This window comes from Anser anser (genome assembly GCF_964211835.1).
Source record: "Anser anser genome assembly, chromosome: 4".
NCBI lineage: Eukaryota > Metazoa > Chordata > Aves > Anseriformes > Anatidae > Anser > Anser anser.
Window position 1 is genome coordinate 50,410,048 of NC_139724.1, and position 19,341 is coordinate 50,429,388.

At 41.3% G+C, this 19,341-nt stretch overlaps 1 protein-coding gene across 3 annotated transcripts in view; it reads right to left on the reverse strand.

The window, feature by feature from the left end:
* Positions 1-221: 221 nt before the first annotated feature.
* PDGFRA (platelet derived growth factor receptor alpha) overlaps positions 222-19,341 on the reverse strand; it is a 34,861-nt gene continuing 15,741 nt past the window's right edge. For all 3 annotated transcript variants that reach the window (XM_083835648.1, XM_083835647.1, XM_083835649.1), the window contains 15 exons: positions 19,185-19,311; positions 18,038-18,231; positions 17,473-17,567; positions 17,233-17,365; positions 12,962-13,066; positions 12,389-12,499; positions 11,997-12,150; positions 10,475-10,641; positions 9,238-9,353; positions 8,562-8,684; positions 7,853-7,964; positions 5,755-5,854; positions 5,531-5,636; positions 4,586-4,821; positions 222-3,568 (listed from right to left, as the gene is read on the reverse strand). In XM_083835648.1, coding sequence (XP_083691774.1) covers positions 3,421-3,568; positions 4,586-4,821; positions 5,531-5,636; positions 5,755-5,854; positions 7,853-7,964; positions 8,562-8,684; positions 9,238-9,353; positions 10,475-10,641; positions 11,997-12,150; positions 12,389-12,499; positions 12,962-13,066; positions 17,233-17,365; positions 17,473-17,567; positions 18,038-18,231; positions 19,185-19,311 — 2,027 coding nt within the window. In that variant the 3' untranslated portion in view covers positions 222-3,420. The remainder of the gene's footprint in view (positions 3,569-4,585; positions 4,822-5,530; positions 5,637-5,754; positions 5,855-7,852; positions 7,965-8,561; positions 8,685-9,237; positions 9,354-10,474; positions 10,642-11,996; positions 12,151-12,388; positions 12,500-12,961; positions 13,067-17,232; positions 17,366-17,472; positions 17,568-18,037; positions 18,232-19,184; positions 19,312-19,341) is intronic.

Genomic DNA, 19,341 nt, shown 5'->3' on the forward strand with positions numbered 1-19,341 from the left:
ATTACTATTTGCATCCCATGTCACCCTTTCCTTAGTATGTGCAGACTGGCGGGCATCAAACCTACCAGCACACACGGTACCAAGGCCGGAAGGGTTTCTACTCTTGTGGGGAGCTCATCAGTCACAAAAATAAAACTAAATAATAAATAAATAAATAAATAAAACAAGAAAAACTGACTCCTTATAACCACCTTTCAATAAGCGAGTATAGACCCCTCACATATCCTTAAATTATATATCATTTATTGAAATATAGAGATCTTAATTTACAGGATTTTTTTTTTTTTCAAAGACAAAATATCAACAGGGGCATTTTGTAATACATTTTGTGCCTACCATCACTCAGGTCAGTTTGCCCTTCTTCAAACATTTCACAACAGCCACCATTTTGGAAACACTTCCTTTTTTATTATTCTAAAATATAACTTTTGGACATTCAAAGTGCAACAGTTAACGTGCCTGTGGAATATATCACAGTAAAAAAAAAATATAAACAAAGGCAGTGATATAGCTGTCATAAATGTTTTGGCAGTATTCTAGAAGTCTATATAAAAATACTTATATACATATTGATGTATAACATCACCATATCTCACGTCCTTCATCATGAAATAGGACCTTTTTGTACAAGTTGAAGACCACACTGTAAGGAATTGGTTGGCCATTCCAAATCAAAAGCTGTGTTTCATAGGCTAATGTTGATTGTCATTATACAATTACCCTAGAAAAAGGTTTGGGAATATCTCTTCCAGTGGCTTCTCAAAAATTAAGCCATAAAAGAAAAAGTCGGTAGTACTGAAAATGTTGTAAAACTAAAAGAATCATCCTCCACCTCTCATTCTAGTTTCCAGGCCAGCTTATCTGATTCCACTCTGAAATGAGCTGGGTTAGGCTAGACCCCTGTCACAGATGAAATTCATGTACACAATATTCATGAGAGGATGGAAAATCATCATTCCCATGCATTGAAAAGTGATCTGGCTCTGATTCGCGTCCACTGTTTGGGTCTAGCCCCAAGATGTGTTGTGCGATACAGAATGAAAATGTCCTTGTATTCCAGTAACTGGTAAATAAAATGTGCTGGGCCTGATTTTCAAACCCTGAAGAACACTAGGCCATGTGCAAAAATGCAGGTGAAATTGCTTGCCTAATTTTAGCATGTAGTTGTACGATTACACATGCAAATTAAGGCACGTGTGGTCTCAAGTGGCCATTCAGATATCTGGGATATCCAATAGACAATTTGTGTTTCCTCAAATCATAGTTCATAGCTGGAGGGGGGCTTTACATCATCTTGTGTGTCCTGGCTATATCAAGAGTCATTATATTTCACAGTTGTCCCCATACAGAGCTCAGTGGCGTGTTTGGCTAAAGCACAGCTCCCAGAAAGACACTCAGTCTTGGTCTGTTGATAGGAGGAAATGGAGGATGCGCCATTGCTCTTGGTTCATTCTGATTGTCAGCCATCACCAGGGCTGGAAATGCAGGTGCCTCGCTTCAGGTCGTGTTTCCACATCTGCAGAACATTTGTACGTGGCCTCAGCCAGGTGACATTTTGAAACCCAGGTCCAGAATTATTTGCCTTTAACACTGACAATATTACATTTGCTTTCGTTTGATCCACAACCATCCACAAGTGAAGCCAAGGGGAGTTGTGTAGCTTTCCTTAGGGCCATTTCAAGCTAAACTTTAGTTTGTTGTTCAGATCCAGGCAGCATGTGCTGTAGTCACTGGTGGTCCATTTTTCACACTTGCTAAGAAAAATACTGCAACACAGGGATGAACTTACACCACATTTGCATTGATTGTGTCATGCCAGATGCTGAGCACTCCTGCGAGGTGCTTATCACACTGAATTAGGGTTAAGTTTGAAAGCTGAGCACCAGAAAGTACGGGGCCCTTTGCAGTGATGTACCTTTTTTCACATGTAAGTCTTCCAAAACATCATATATCAATAACACATTGTATAGTGATAGCAGTAATCATAATACTTTGTTCATATAAGTGGTGTCAAAAATAACTATTGCAGGCTGAGATCAGGTTCATTTTCATGCACCTTCTTCCAAAAAGCACACTTGGAAGCAATTACCATTTGTAATTAGTCTGCAAAGATAATAAATCAGAGATTTCTGCTCTTGTTTAAACCTGAAAACTGAAAACTAAGACAAGGATACTTGTTGCAAAATTATTTCTGCTTATTTAATCTGGAGCTCGAGGCTGGGAGAGATGTCTTTGTTCCTTGAGCAGTTCAAATATCAAATTGATTCTTCACAGCTAAACCCAGGATAAGATTTCTTTTGAGTACACATGAAATGCTAAACAATGGGAAGTTGCTGGTGGTTTATGATAATTTCCATCCTGGAAATCTGGCATAAATTTAAATTTAAAAAAAAAAATTAACTTCACTTAATTGCAGGACAATAACTGCTTCTAGTACATCTGATTAGAAAAGCTACTTAGTTCATGATAAAAAACTAAATCTTAGTGTACTGTAAGATCCAAATTTTTCTCCGTATTAAAGTAGTTTTAGCTAATCAGAGCAATTACCATACTCTGCACAGCCAGATAAAAGGATTGTTTCATAAAATTTTTCAGGTCAGATTTTTTTTTATCATACTTTACAAAATTTCTTGAGACTGTGCTTTTACTGAAGGACAATGAATTATAAAATATACACTTAGTGTTACTGAAAACAGTAGTAGTATTATCATGAAAACAGCTATCTTCTATATTTAATAAAGACTTGCTAGGTTTCTAACACCTATTATAGACTGTTTTTTAATTATTATTATTATTATTATTATTATTATTCCCCTTGCATTAATGGTTAAAAGTAACATGTTTTTAGTACCGGTCAGTTTTTTTGTGGTTTCAGACCCTTTTGGTCCAAAAGTGGTTTTTGCATGTTCTTCAATTCACATGATAGTTCAACAGCAGCTGACATTGAGATTGAGGGAGGAAGTACACAAAATTCATGAGCAATCTCTTTTAAAATCCATGGAGTGTGTTCAATGTGCACCTCAGAAGATCCTTGAGTAGACAGTTATTTACATAATTACAAAGGTGAAGTATTGCTGCAGTGGAAATTCTATACATAAAAGTCACAGGAATGCCCTTGAAACACAAAACCGATCTGTTTGTGGCCTTTTCCTTCTCCCTCCTACCAGTTTGAATGGCAAACAACACTGAGATGCTAATGAAGTACTGCAAGAAGCAACACTAAAAAAATCCATCTTCAACACGTCTCTCTCATTCACACTCAGGCTGATTCCCGTGCCCATCACTGGGAGTTTCTCTGTACAAATCCATCTTCTCTTCACATCCTTGACATTGTAATAAAGTGGTTTTCTCTGTGGAGCAGAAGTCTGTAGACAGCACGGCAAGCTTCCCCATGTGCAGAGTCAGAGGGTGTCCGTGGGGTTACAGGAAGCTGTCCTCTACCAGGTCTGAGGAGTCAATCCCGATGTCATCCATCATGTCAATGTCCTCAATGGTCTCATCCTCTCTCTTGATAAAAGTAGAGCTACTGGAACCAGTTTCAATGGCACTTTCTTCAGATGTCTGGGAACTGGAAAAGACAAACATCTCAGAGTTAAAACATGCAATGAATGTGGCCAGGTAAGTGCCCCAATTTCTAGCAGAACTGAACACCACCTCCCTACGTGCTTTCTGATGTATGGCACAATCTTAGGTGACTCTGACCACCTGTTTCCTAGGTTGTGACACACCTCATATCTCAAGAGTAATGAACCACCTTGGAATTCAACGGAGGAGGTTGTTAATATATTCCTCCAAGCACTTTCTCTCTAATTAAGAAAATATCATTACGATGATGCTGGGACAGTTAGTTAAATCTAGAGAGGTCAGGTGACAATAAAATAATAAGACTAATAGATTAATATTGAGTATAAAAGATATAGGTAATAAATCTTAATCTCATTGGTGTTTTATTAGAGACTTCATTTGCCCTGTTACTGAAAACAGTGCAAAAATATCTAAAAAATAAGTTTCTAGGTTGTTAATTTTATATACAATGCTGCTGAAAAGTCAGTGGTGAATTAAGTCACTGTCATTCACAGTTAGGGTTAGACAGTACTGTGCTTTAGTGGAATCATTCATATACATTGATTAGGAAGCAGTAAACGGTCCTGGACAGACTGCTGTCAATGAAAAAATATTGTAAAAGATGACAAAAACTTCTGAATTTTGGAGTTGGTCTCACGCAGAACTAACCAGTCCCTTGACACCTGAAATGCAGCTCCAAAACATTGAGCTGTAGGGATAAAAATGTGCCCACAGAGCAGACAGCTGCTGTGACTTGGCCAAGCTAGCAAGAGAGTCCCAGTGACACACAGGAGCACCCTGCGTCCCTGGCAGTCACAAAAGAGCCAAAACAAGGTATTTCCCATTGAAAATATCGTGGCTAGTCATATTGCCATAGTTACATGGGACCTTCCTAGTCAGTAACTCCAACAGAGCCAAGGAAACTATTTATGGAACAGGATGCTAAAAAGCATTAATGCACATCACCAGAGAGGACCCAGAATGCTGATGATGGGCCACCTGATCTGAAAATCGCACCCACCTGTGCCGGTTCCTCTTGCCAAGCTCATCTTCAGAAACAGGGTCAATATCAGGCAGGGGGATGATGTACCCACTGTCAGCACTCAGCCTCTGCTCATCAAATCCACTCTCCCTGTCCTTTAACTTGTCTTCGTTCTTGTAGGTGACACCAATGTAAGTATTGTCACAGTCCCCTCTCATGCGTGTGACAGCTGGGTGATCACTTTTCAGGAAGTCCAGGTGAATCTTCTCATAGCTCTGAAAATATTCATTTCAAACCCCTCATTAGATGTTATTCACTAAGACTGCTTTTCTTCAGCTGGGTAACTGTGATTCATTAACCCACTCATTAATTCATTATTTGCCCTTTGAGCCTGCAACACTGGATGGAGAAGCCCAGCATCTTTAAGTGACTGGGAGTTTGAAGTGACAAGTTGATTTTAGAAGATGCAGGAGTGAGCGTGGCAACACAAAGCAGTCAAGTAGGTGTGACAGAGGGGTAGGGAGAGAGGGAAGGGATTGAAGGTAGGTTGGGAAATGAAATTAAGGAATGAAGCACTAAAAGATGGAGCAGGCAAAGCTTTTAAAGAGGTGTTAGAAATTTGAGAGAAAATCTTGCTGGTGAATGGTGGCAGGGTCCAAAGAGGGAGAGAGTGAGGTTGTACATATGGGCCAAGTAATTCCTTTTCTGGAATACTTTCACTGCCTAGAAAATCCCATGAAAATACTTAAAAAAATTCCTCCACTAAAAACCGTGAGTCAGTAGGATTTCATTGGAAATAGAGAGTTCTGCTTCCCATCTAAAACTGCAGAATTGTTTCTTTTGGTAACCTCAGCTTCATGTCCCCAGGACATGCAATGCCCCTGCCTGAATCATGTAATTCATGCAGGTTAGGATGTGTCAGTCCGGTGGTTCTGATGGCTGAACAGTCACAACTCCTCTAAAATATATGCAGAAAACACAAACCTTTTTGTACTCTCCAGGCAACAAGCTCTCCACAATTTCACTCAAGTGGTAAAAAGAGGGTCTTTTCTCAGGTTCACTGTTCCAGCATTTCACCATGATCTCATACCTGCAGATAAGATGGAAACCAATTTAATCAACTGTGAAGGGAAATGAGTTATCAAGTGAACATTAAAGCCAAAACTGTTCAGGCTGTCCAGGCATGGGAAAGCCAAATACGCACTTACACTTCATTGGTAGCATGATCGGGTTTTGCCATTCGGTAGCCACTCTTTATCTTATTGTAGAAAGTAGAGTCAACCATCATGCCAGGATACGGTGTGCCACCTGCAGACAAAACAGAAGAAAAAATACTATTCTACATTGTGTTAATACTTGCAACCTTGGAATAAATTGCAGCTTATGATATTAAAAATGTTCACAGATCCACAAATACCAATTAGTGGGTGTTTGCTGAACTATATAAAGATGCTGACTTGGAGAAAACCGCACAATTCGTTTGTTTGGTTAATACTCCGCTAGGGTGTATTTTAAATTTTAGAGACTGCTGAGGACACACAAGAGTTTAGACGAGTGAGAAGCAGCTTGGTTTTAAAGTCTTTTTAAGAACTGCTCAGAGGCCCATATATCTATTCCAGTTATTGATCATTTTATGTTTCGTGATGTGAGATAAGAACTGTTAATAAAAATGATAGCTAACGAGCCTGGAAGCTGTGTGCAGGCTTGTGTGCCTACATGTACAAAATATTCTTTCCTCTCTGCAAGGGTGTAATTGAATAGAACTGAAGCTTTGTAATTCATTACTTGCAATGTTAAGTAGCTCTAAAGTGGAACCTGCTTATGGAACTGAAACATTGACCTTTTCTCCAAATACTGACTTGCTGCTCAGGCCAAAAAGTGTTAATGCCATGGTTTGACATGCCATTAAAGTTAATGAAAATAAACTGAAGTAGACAAAAAAAAAGAATAACTGAAGTACATTGTGTTGCATCAGCTGCAATCTATTTCTGAAATGGTCTGATGTGAAATATTGGCCAGGAAAGACTGAAGTGGGAACCACTTAAAAAAAATACTTTTGCAGTGTTTCTAAAGCATATTGACTGGGCACAGTCTGGATGACACCCGGATCGGGTCATCAGCCTGCATTTGACAGACCTAAGGTCACTGCTCTGCTCTGCCACTGGCTTTCTGTGTGACTTAGGACAAGTCCCTTGCTTGTGACCGTGTTTTGCTTTCCAAGAAAGAGCAACTTTCTTGGGTGCAAGCATGCATGCTGTAATATTTACTCCAAAGACCTCATCCCTTTCAAAAGCAAGGTTTTCACCTTAAAACTAGGCTTCAGACCCTACCTTACAAGCAGGACAATGAAGCACAGACTTAACTGTGCCTCGGTTCCCCATCTATACAGTGGCATTTCTGTGTCTCCCAGGGATGCTGGTTAATGGATAGTACAATGCCCAGAGATTACAGTAATTAATACCGTAAGTAGTGGTGCAATTGCTGTGTTGTTTTGTTGTTTTTTGGTGTTGGTGGTTGTTTGTTTGTTTGTTTGTTTTTTGAGAAGCAGCTACATGACAGCTTATTCTAGAAAATAGCATTAAGCTTGGGATTGCCAAGGGGCAGCAGTAGATACCATACAGGCATGATTAATTCTGCTCTGAGTAAATCTGGGCAAAGCACGCTTGCTGAAGCAGGCCAGCCACCCACCCGGGAGGCTAATTAATCAGCCTGAGTCAAGAGCCAGGCTGTTCCCAGCTGGGAACTGTACATTGTCTCTAACTGCTATACGTTGTCATAACCACTTTACACTGCCATAAACCAACTGTGTGAACAGTGCTGACCTGGAAATGAGAAATCAGTGTCCCAGAAGATTGACATTTGTTTCTGTTCAGTAATGGGACTAAGACAGGATCTTTTGAAACGTATCTGAAGAGACTGCTTCAAAACAGCCACTCGGCTGGGATGCAGCCGAGTCTCCCTGATGCATGGGGGAAGCTTGTTCCTCTGCGTTTTGGCCAGAAATTTCGTCTTGGCCTGGAGACACCAATATTTTTCCACAAAAGCTTTCCAGTCAGTGCTTTCAGTTTTCTAGCAAAAAATGTTTAAAAGTATCTTGCAAAATAAAAAAAAAAAAAAGAAAAAAAGAGAAAGTATGGACTTCTTACTTCACACCTAATTCTGGGACCTGAAACCCCATATAGAAGAATAATTAAATGTTGATTTCATGCATATATTTCTACTGTAGAATTTGAAATGCTTTATGTGGAACAGCTTGGACTGAAAAAGTTTAATTATGGCACGTAAGAAAATGTTCACAGTACATACCAAGAGAAAATATTTCCCACAGCAGAATGCCATAAGACCAGACATCACTTAATGTTGTGTACAGATTGTCAAAAATGCTTTCAGGTGCCATCCATTTTACTGGGAGGAAAGTCTGTAGCAAAAAAAATAGACCCCAAAGCACACAGGTTAGTCATTAAATAAATACTTCCCATTAAAGTTGTTTGATAGCCAGGATTAGCTTCTCTTTTGTAAGAAAACTTGTGTTAACATGACTAGTATTTATTTTTAATTCCATGTCACACAGAGGTTCTAGGATTAGAAGCAATTAGAGCTACTCTTTGCTCCCCAAAAGAACTGATTAAGCTGTAACTGCATTCATTTTATTACTAGCAAATGACCAAGCTGATTGGAGATACAGTGCAAAGGGTGGCACTGATGATCTAGATTTGATATGTCATTGACTGATGTGTTACTGCTCTACATATCACAGTAACAGTTCCTTAATCTATCCAGTCACAAAACTTGCCAGTTAAAATTTAAGCCTGTGAAGCACTAAGTGTGGCCAAGAGCTTTCCAGCTTTCAAGCAGACTTAGGAAAGTTCTGTGAATTAATGAACTGAAGAAAAATTGTTCTCAGGAGTGCTCATCACAACAGTCAATTAGTGTAACCAACGCTGCTAACCGACATTTAAGGCTGACACTTCTCATTGCCATTAAAACAGAGCTCGGGAGATTAAGAAGTACATACGCTGCCCTTGGAGACATAGTTGGAATCATGCATGATGTCTCTAGCCAACCCAAAGTCACAGATCTTCACGATTTTTCCTTGAGCCAGAAGGACATTACGAGCTGCCAAGTCACGGTGTACGCACTGCACGGAGAGAAATTAAGTAGTTCAAGGACGTGCTAATTCCAGGAGGGCCACTTCCCTTGCAGAGCTCTCTGAAAACATCCAGTTCTGTTGGCTTTCTGGGCACGGTCTTAACAAGATCTTCTGATGTACAGCCACTGGTCCTGCCCTCTAACAGGGGCATGGAGGCACGAGTCCCCAGAGACAGCAGGGGCTCATGTGGGTTTACTGCAGTGGGGAGGATGCCACTCTTTTCCCCCTCCACCCGTCATGTGCTAATGATACATCTGCGCTTCTGAGCATGCTGGCCTGTGGCTGGATGGACCCTCCACCCAGACCCTGCCTAGGTCCCCCACCTTCTCCAGGACTCTGACTCCACAGATGCCATGGGCTGCAAAGGAGAAAGAGGATGCTCCTTTGATTTTTCTAACCATGGTGATCTCAATTTCCAGGCAAGTGAGAGAGCTGTCCAGAACCTCAGAAGAATATTATACTATGTCATGTTTTCAGAATCTAAATTGAAACTCACAGCTGAAGACGTTTTGACACTTTCTTACACATTTTATTTACTTACATTTTTAGAAGCCAAGAATTCCATTCCCCGTGCAACCTGGTAGGTGAAGCTCAGCAAATCCAATAGGCTGAGGCCCTCTGAACTGTCATCTGAAAGAAGGTTTTTGACTTCTGATTCTATTGAAAAAGAGAGAAAAAAATACGTTTGTGCTGTAGAGTGTGAAAGCAACATTCTTTTCCCCCTACCTATCATGATTCTGAGCTGATGACTTTAACAGAGCCATGACCAAAACAGGTTTTTATAATAACTAAACACTTCTGATGTCTGCATCAGCCACTCACATGCTGCACTGTGTTAAATATAAGGTTTGTTTTTTCTCCTGTCTGCATTTTTTCGACCACAGAATGGCAGAAAAAGGAGAAATTAAAAAGGCCCAACGAAGTGTTATACAAGTTGTTTGCAATACCGAGCGTGTAGTTCAAAAATATTTATTTAGAGGTGGTACCTCTGTCAGGTTTTTGTATATGCATGTACATTCTTATCCATTTACTGTTGCTGAACACTGTTATGTTTTCCAGAAAGTATACACTGGGACAAATCCAATACCAGCAAAATGGGTCAGGAATTCTATGGCAACAAATTTATTTTTTTATGAAAGATGTCAGCAAAAAAACAGTCAAAACTCAGTGATTCATTTATCCCTACTGTCCGAGAGCACAGTATGAGTACATCAGTCTGCCTGGTAAATCTGGGACTGGATATGCTTCAGTTCCTGAGGCCTAGGGCCAGAAGTGACTGTGCCTATTTTTAAAGCAAAGCATATTTAGTTTCTGAGAAAAGGGACAGGGAATGGGATGCATTCATTATCTTCATTACATAATTCAGGAAAGTATTTGGGAGTGTTCTGCATTTGGTGTGTCAGCTAATGTGAAATGTAAGTGGAAACAGAGCGATATAAATTACTATTATTATTGCTCATTGCAATTGCTCAAAATCTTGCAGAGTACACAACTAATGAAATCACTGCCTCCAAAGACTGTCGATAGCCCTGCTGCAGAACACGGCCCCTCAGCAATTCAGCACAGAAGGAAATATGCAGCTCTATCCCTTCTGCCCCGGGAGCATGCACTCCTGTCACCAACAGTGACAGTCTTAGCACCAGCTTTTAGCTTATAGGTGATACACACTTACAGAACACAGCTGAGTGGTTTATGTCCATATCATAAATGGCAAAAATAAGAAACATTTATGCAAGAGTTGTTTAAGAGTACATGCAGAAGGGACAATTCTACGTTACCTGACAGAGATTTCTTCTTATATGAAGCCGGCCGATCATACACAGATCTCTGAATATCAGAATATTTAGATCCCTCCTTCCTTTCCAGCATTGGCACGTACTGGGTTGTATCAGCTTGTTTCATGTCCATGTATTCTCCAGTGTTTTCAAATGATAAAATCACATAACTGAAAAAATAATAATAATAATAATACAGTTGTAACAGTTAGTATTGCCCAGTCTTCCCCACCAGATCCTATGCATCTGACAGTTCTTATAGCATAGAACTTTATTGCTGTGAAATACAAGGGCGTAAGAGCTGGCTTCTTGATAGAGAATGTGTAGGGATCCTGTATTACAACACAGCCATGTATTGCCACAGATGCATTACCACATATTATTACTACATGTTACCATGGATTACAGTAGTCAAACAAAAGTGCCTCAAACTTGTCCTTTTGTCAACAGTCAGGTATGCAAACATATATTGTCTAACTTCCAAAAATCCCACTAAATTCAGCTATTACTACCTCAGCTGTTCAGTTCAAGGATTTCCAAAGGATAGATGTAGTTTATTCACTCAGTTTGCATCAAATCCAGTCCAGCTGAGCAATCCCATGCTCAGATGGATGTTTCTGGCTGCATTTGACTACCAAGTCAGTTGGTCTATTTGCCTGCATGATGTTTTGAGGGAATCGCTGACACCTTCTAAATCCTGGCTAAAGTTATGACATTGCTTGATTGTTGAAAGTACAATGACAAGCTTCCTCCACCATCATCTGGAAAAATCTATTGGAAACTGTTGAGACTAGCTGAGCCTTTGGTAGGTAAAGGAGAATACTTGGAGAGCAAACTCTGCCAGGTTGTTTGAAGGGAAGGAGTTCTAGACAGTGGAAATTCCCCAAACAAGGTAACAGAAACCAAGTAGTGGTGTTTTACTTCTAAAACTTGGATGCGTAGAGGCGAAAGGACATCTATAGAGAAAGGAGGAACACTGGACCATGCTTTCTTAATGAAGATGCTCTTTGGGACCTCAGGATCAGGTAGGGAAGACGGAATGGGTCTTGAGGAGAGGGGAGACTGACTGTGCTCCAGAGACAATGCTGTAACACGGCAGCTGTGGGACTGCCGGGGTCCTGTAAGGATGTTAGCTTTTTCTCTAGATCCATATATCTCTCACACTACCTTGGGCAGAGTGGAATTTGTTTAAAAGGTCTACAAAATCTGTATGTTGTGCTCTCCCATGAGTACATGGGCATAGTGTTTGGAAGGAAGGTTCTAAGTTGCTGGCGTCAGTGGAGAACACACAGCAATGCTGGGGCTGTGGGCATCTGCACAGAGGAAGCATGGATCTAGGATACATGTCAGGAAGACTGAACAAAAGCTGCTGAAACCTTCCCAGATCTATGAAAACTAATAAATGAAAACCCATTGAGAAAAATTAGGGAGAGCTCTGAATCACGGAATGAGAAGAAAGGAATAAGGGTTAGTAATCACATTCCCTTATGTTGCAGGTCATACACTTTTTCCCCCTTTTTTCTACCTTCTTGTGCTTTCATCAGCTGGGTTCATCCCAAAGATATCCAAATCTTTCTTGGGCTTCTCTGGGTGGCGGCTCAGGAAATTGTCCCTGTTCTTGTGCAGATAGTTCACCAAATCACCATAAAAGCAGTATTCAGTGATGATGTAAATAGGACCTGATGAAATTGTGAATTGATTTGAGATTTCAAAGACAGCAGAAAATCAATTCTAAAACATAAAAAGTACTGGGAGTTAATGCATTTTGATTTACTAAGTTATGACTGTAACTCCTGGCAAATAACAAGTAGGTTTATGAAACCTTTCACTTATTTATATTTTATGTTAAAGTCCTTTACTTGACATTTGTGCATTTTTTGTGGAGCAGCAAACCTCCACTCTGTCAGCCAAACTCACCTGACTTTGTACAAGCTCCAAGCAGGTTCACAATATTCAGGTGGGGCCCAAGATGTGTCATTATCTTCAGTTCAGACATGAGTGCCTGTTTTTCACTGGATCTAGCTGTAGCTGTTGAAAAAGCACACCAACCACTTAGCGAGAGCAGTCACCTTCTTCACAATAACAACCCATCTTTCTTTGCTTGCCTCGGTAGAACATTTCTCCCATGGTGTCTTGAAGAAGACTGTGTACTTTGCTTGACAAGGAGATCTCTTAAGGCTTGGAGAAGAGTCACAAATCACTAATAAAGGACTCATTTGATCCATCTCAAGAGCTGACACAGTCTGTTTGCCCTTTTCCAGGGGTACTGTGGGTTGCCTGGGTGGCACAGAGGCACTTTACAAGCTGCTCTTTTCAACACAAGAAATCTCCTTGTGGTTCCTGGGCAAGTTATGCAAACTGGCTCCACCCACACTGTAGGTAGGTTTGAAGCTTCAGATATGGAGAAACTATTTATATACAAGCAGTGTTTAAATAACCCCATGGGAACATGTACTGCCTAGCATAGGAAACGAAACGGTGATAACTTACGTTTCAGCATTTTCACAGCTACTTTCATCACTGGTTGAGAACGGCTCAATCCATATGCAGTCCCTTCAACCACTTTTCCAAATGCACCAGAACCAAGGATTCGACCTGAGCACAAGGGAAAGCATTATTTATTCCAGAGCAAAACAGCAATTAGCCTCATTTCCCGCTGACATTCCACTTTGGGCTGTGATTCTTATGTGGAATGAGCATGCTCACTTAGCCAGACCACTGGCATTATTATTATCAGCGTTGTTAAGCAGAAAAGGCAAAAATATTTTAAAGAAATGTTGTAATTAAGAACAATTCCTAAATAGAAGCAAACAAGCAAACATCAGGAGCACATCTGTACATGGGCACTTGTAGGAAAGAAGCTCTGAGGAATTTCATTTCATTCAAACTTGTCTCCTGACCTGCCCTGCCACCCTCACTTTACCCTTCCTAAACATTGAACTTCCAATGTCTAAGCTGACTTCCTTGCCTCAGTCAGTATCTGACTACAGCACAATCGTGCTCTTTACTTCAAATCTGAACAGGATTCTCTAGCCATAGTTTCAGGCTCCTGTATCTGTGCTGGATACATCTAGCAGCAAGACAGGCTGAAGAGAATCAGCAACACGTTTAGGAATAGACAAGCAGGGCCATCAGTGATCTGAAGGAAGCTGAAATACATGTTGATCACATATGAGGGGAAACTCCTCTGAAGTTTAATGTACAAGTGTGCTTCACATGTTTGAATAAATTTTATTGCAAATTTCCAAATGCTATAATGAAACAGCTAATGTTTATACACACTTTACTCTTCCCGCAAATCAATTTAGACAAAAATTTTGGATTATCATATCCTGTCTTCTGTTATGGATATAGTGTGCAGAAGAATTGTGTACAGATTGAGCAAGATTTTAGAGAAATATAAACTGCACAAACATGATCCAAAATACTATATTTCATAGCTTCCATATTGGACAGCAAGCTCATTAAGGCAACGTTTATTCAGTGAACAAACCCGAAATATGAACTCCAGATGACACAACATTTTCATATTCCCAATGAGCTTGCTGCTTCATTTCATGTTATTTTTTAACTTCCAACACTGGCAGACTAAGTAGTGGCTTTTACTATGGAGATATATGGCATTTTGTCTTTGACGTTCACTTGCAGTTTGAACTTGCCGCTTTTTACACTTCTGAAGGTGTTATCTGGCATGCAGTACCATATGTTTCTGTTATCCTGTGGCTACAGCCCACACTTTTATTGTATACACACTTTTAGAAGAAAGTTTTCAGCCAAAAAAAAATATATATCAGCACCATTAACAAGCACAAGAAACGGTTAAAGCATGAGTAGCTGAGTTACCACTGAAGAACTTCTCCAAGATCATGACAGTGTAGTTTGTCACGCACATAAAAACTAGCCAATTTCTTTTCAAAATTCCTGTGTTCCAAAGGTTATTTTTCCCAGTCAGGATGTGAGAAAGCTTCCCACTAAATTTCAAACTAATTCAAACAACCTGAGTCTGAAATTTGGCCCCTGAAATTTTTCAGCCCAAAGGTCTGGGAGCCACATGGCAGGATGCAGCCCTTCAGAAAGTGATGGCACTCACTGATGCTCCTTGATCTTCTTGTCTTCACAAGCCAATTCCTCCCCAGTCCCCCAGTCCATATTGTCGACTGAGCACGAGACGCACATCTCCTTCCCCTGCACCTCGGCCGAGCCTGGGCGCATGTGGAGACAGTGAGAGCGCTCCTGGAGCAGCAGGGAGCTATTGCTGCTATTTCCCCTTTTCACCCCTTTCCATATACGTCCCATGTGTCTTACACTTGGAACTTGGAGCCAGGTGGGAGCTGACTGCTTACAAGTTGGAGGTGTCTGTAATGCAACCAGCTCCATCACTTTCTGGATGCCAAGGCCTGCACTGGAGCCCAAAATTATATCGTGGATTTACTTTTCTTAGTATAAAGGCATGACGGGGATTTGCCCACTGGAGGAACAGGACTACTTCTCAGCAGCAGCTCAAGGCTCCTCAGACTGGTGGAGGAACTGTACTTGGGGGTGAGAGCTAACTTCAGTTCAACCTTGGCACCCACCCGCAGAGCTTATCTGCCAAGACCAGCGGAGAGGTGCCATGTTCTGCTCCAGGGGACACAACTACAAAGGTGAAGTCCCAGACACAGCCTTCTCAACTGGGCTCTCCTTTGGCTGAAATTGAACTGGAAGGATCATCTAACCCCAAACTGAATCATTACTTTCTTAGCATGTACAAAAAGCCAAACAAAGGACAAGCTTTATAATCTATATCCAGCTTCTAGACTCATAAGAAACTAGGTACCACGTCCCTAAGTGCTGAAAAACTTGAACCTTAACTTGTCTTTTGCAAGCTGCAAGTGGGGATGGGTCTGATTCTGTGTGTCAGACCAGCATTTAATTCATCAACTCCACAGTGTCAGACGGGTGTTTTTTGGGGAAGCAATGGGAACAACTCTGCAACCTCTACAGCCATCCCAAAATCCTGAGATCCAGCAGCACTCAGAGCCCTCTCCTTGAAGGGCCCTGCCCTCTGCCATCTCAGGATGTCCTGCAGGGACAGCTTCTCAGCAGTGCCAAGAGAAAACAGTGGCACACAAGCAACTCACTGTGTTATCCAATTTCTCATTCTGTTGCACATCCCCTAGTCTTGTGCTGGCTGCTGGCTGCTTTAAACAGAGCACTACCCATATTGTTGAGAGGGGATAACAAAGGGAAATGTGCAGTGTAACCCAAATTTATCAATTGAAACTCCAGCCAGCAAATGTTCAGAGTTGGCATTTAACATAGCTCTGCACTCCAGGCATTACTAGCTCAGGGAAAAAAAAAAAAAAAAAAAAAAAGAGAGAGAGAGAGAAAAAAATGAATGCCAGCTGGCTTACTCAGCTAGGGCGGGAAGTGCTCATCTGAATGAGCCAAAATGTTTTTGCATCCTCTTTCAGAGCCTCCCTGAGCTAAAGGTGCAATTCCTTTGATACCATCTCCCACTCCAATACGAGAAAACTCACACAGACCAGAATCATCAAGCCGAGGAACAAAACGGTCCTCGTCAGCTGGAGAGGAAGCATTTAATATGGCAAAACAGCCAGCAGGGAAATGTTAACTGTGTCAAGAAGAATGCTTTGCGCAATCCTGTTTGCTAAAAGGACATATAGCACCCCTGACTGTCGTGAATGTACTTGTAAACAGGAAAGCACTGAAGTAGACTGGTGCTCATGAGTCAGAGGGAGACAAAGTCACAGCGGTGGTCTGTTAACTCAGATCTGACAAATCCTATTTAGGCATATAATTAAAGTCGGGGCTGTTATAAAATAATTCCATTAAATATCCACCCTCGCCTAGTTTTCAATTAGCAAGATGAATTTAATTAAAGGATATCATTCCTGAACCAGAATTTTTTTTTGTGCCTCTTCTTTCAAGAATTAATATCAATTCTTTTCCCTCAGTAGGGGTAGGAGAACTACACCAGGGGAATGCATTCCTTAAACAGTAGCAAACAAAAAAAAAACACCTTTCAGTTTTCTTCTCCTGAATTTTTGTATACAGCTTGATGCACAGATACCGCCAAGAGAGGGATGCCTCGTGCATTTAAAGCACTACCTGGACAGAATATTAAAATTCTTTATAATCACTACAATTTCAACTGATATAAATGACAAATTGGGCCAGCCCTGAAGAAGTAATTGCTAATTGAATTCTGTATGAACACCAATGCAGGAAAAACAAAGCAAGAAAGCAAAGGGGGAAGGAAGAAGGGCAGTAGCCACAAAAATAAGTTATGCAGTTACTCATCAATGATATATGCACATCGTGGATTAATAATTTAAAAAATATTTTAATAAAACTGCATAACTACTTGCAGGTTTCCCTTGGCCTCTCCACATAAATAAAGAAATGTCTTGCAAATTAAAACTGCTAATTTGCTCCTTGTGGATGCTTTAGCAGCAGTGAATGTTGGAACTGGAGTTTAACACTGGCAGGGGCCACCTAAGCCACATTGAGGTGGGCACTGCACACAGAGCATGCAGAGCTGGAATGAAGGCGTGGGAGACACTAACATGAGTTGCTCGAGGCTAACACTACCGCAGGAGAAGAGGATGTGGAAGGAGAACCAAAGAGAGCAGATAAAGAAAGACTCTGGAGTTCATGGCTATGAGTTACATCGCAAATGCTGGTACTGGAGACCTTAAAGTTGCCCTTAATTGTCTTCCCAGGAGAAGGATTGGATTAGCCCCTTAGAGGAAACTTACCAAGCACTAACCCGTCTCGAGGAAACTCCCATCTGGAGTCATAAGGCAGTTGCATTGGGTCCACATAAATGTATTCATGGCCGTCGGGGCTGATAGACTCAATGACTCTCCATCTTATCTCATACCTTGGCTTCTGCAAAACATATTGAATGCAAAACCAGTCATTAGTCCTGTGCCTGACTTGAGATCAAAACCCAGCAGGGCCCAGCATCCAAAGTGAAATATTTCTTTCTAGGTTACCTGCTTCCAGATGATGACCAGGACAATCAGTGAAATTATCACAATCACTAACAGTACTAAGACTGCAGCAGCCACCGTCAGTTCTGATCGCAAGGCTGTGGAGTAACAAAACAGACCATATTTTCCTCTTGAGACATGAGGAATATGACACATGTACAAGACACCCCTCTCCCGCACCGCCACAGTTCCCATGTCTTGCAGATGTGGCAGGAGCGCTCCCTGGGGCTGGTGACTCTAAAGCCTTTCCAAGCCCAGAGCTATTCTGCCTTCCTGTTTCAAGACCAAATGTGAAGATTGTCTGGAATAACATCCCATAACCAGTGGTAATAAGATGATTAAATGAATCGCAGAACCACGTAATAAGCAAAAAACAGATGCACCATAAAGACCTGTAAAATGCCTCATCCTCAGATGTCCCAGGGTGAATAAAATCAATTTTCATTTATGTTTATTTGCAGTAATTTATGTTTTTATCTATTAAGCATTCTTCCAAACTGAACTGATGTGTGTTAAAGAGAGTTCAGACTGGCTGCTGTAATCTCACAGAAGAACAAAGCAAACTCACTGGGAGCCACAAGTTTCAGTTCCCGAGTAACAGCACCGAGGTCGTTTCTTGCCACACATCGCACAGCCAGGGTTTCCTCTACTTTCTGGAAGGTCAACTGGCTTTCCACCATGTTCTTCTCGTCCAGATGGGCTTCCATGTGTATATCAGAGATATTATTAGTCAGAAGAGTCCATGAAGTGTCATTGCTGCATCTGCAGAGAAGAATAACAGTGGAAACAGGGGCTGGGTGTAGATGTGGATAAAGAGTGAACACAACAGGAATCACCTTTCCCTATAATCTTCTTCTGACAATGATCATTTTAAGGACCAGAAGTACTTAAGACCACCTTGGTGAAAAGCCTGCATCTTTCTTCCATCAGAATAATTGGCCTTCTGATGCTCATTACTGCTGCCACTTTGAAGGCCTGATAATGCAGCCCAGCAGGTCCGGTGTAGATAGATCTTGGTGTTGCTAAGTATCGTGCATAGTTAGAGTAGTGGATGGATCTCTGCTTCTCCCTGAATCCTTCACAGTCTGCAAGGCTTCTTGGGGCAGGGCTATGAGGACAACCATCCCACCAGGCAGGAGGAGACTTTAGCACAATGAGAGCAGAGCACAGCTGGGCTATGCCCAGGGCTCCCAGCATCCTTCCATGTGTGGTCTCCTTCTGCCTGGTGTACAACCTCCCAGGGACAGCCGAGCCTCCCAGCAGCTGCAGCAGGAATCAGTCTAGAACCAGCAAGATAATTGCTACATGTCTAGAATACTTTGAAGGTGAAAATTATAATTTTGAGGAGAAATAATTACAAGTGAAAATTTAGAAGCACACAAGAGTGATAATGAGGCAGACTGAGCTAACTGTGAAATGATAGGAACTCCCCGAATGGAAGGGCAGGTACTCTTCAAGATCTGCTACATTCACTTATTGAACACAAAGCTTTTATCAGAGCTAAATCAAGACATCATGTATTCTCCTACAGGATATGATCACTAGGAAAGGTACTGACAACCTCTCAAAACACAAGCAATATGCCTCTGAAAAGACAAATCGGATTTATAGCTTACTGGGCCTTGATGAGGACAGTGTGGTATAGTAACTAGTAATGGTAAGCTAGTCAGTGAGAAAAACAGTCATATTTTAGATCACAAAGCACCCTGTCTTACTTTTTAATGTCCTTGCAAACCAGCCATTCCACATCAGGAAGCGGGGTCCCCTCTGCCAAGCACCTCACTGTCTGTCCCCCTGCAGAGCCATGGTGGTCATCCACAAGGTCTAAGATCAAGGCTGGAACTGGAAAGCAGTCAGAAGTTTGTTAAAATA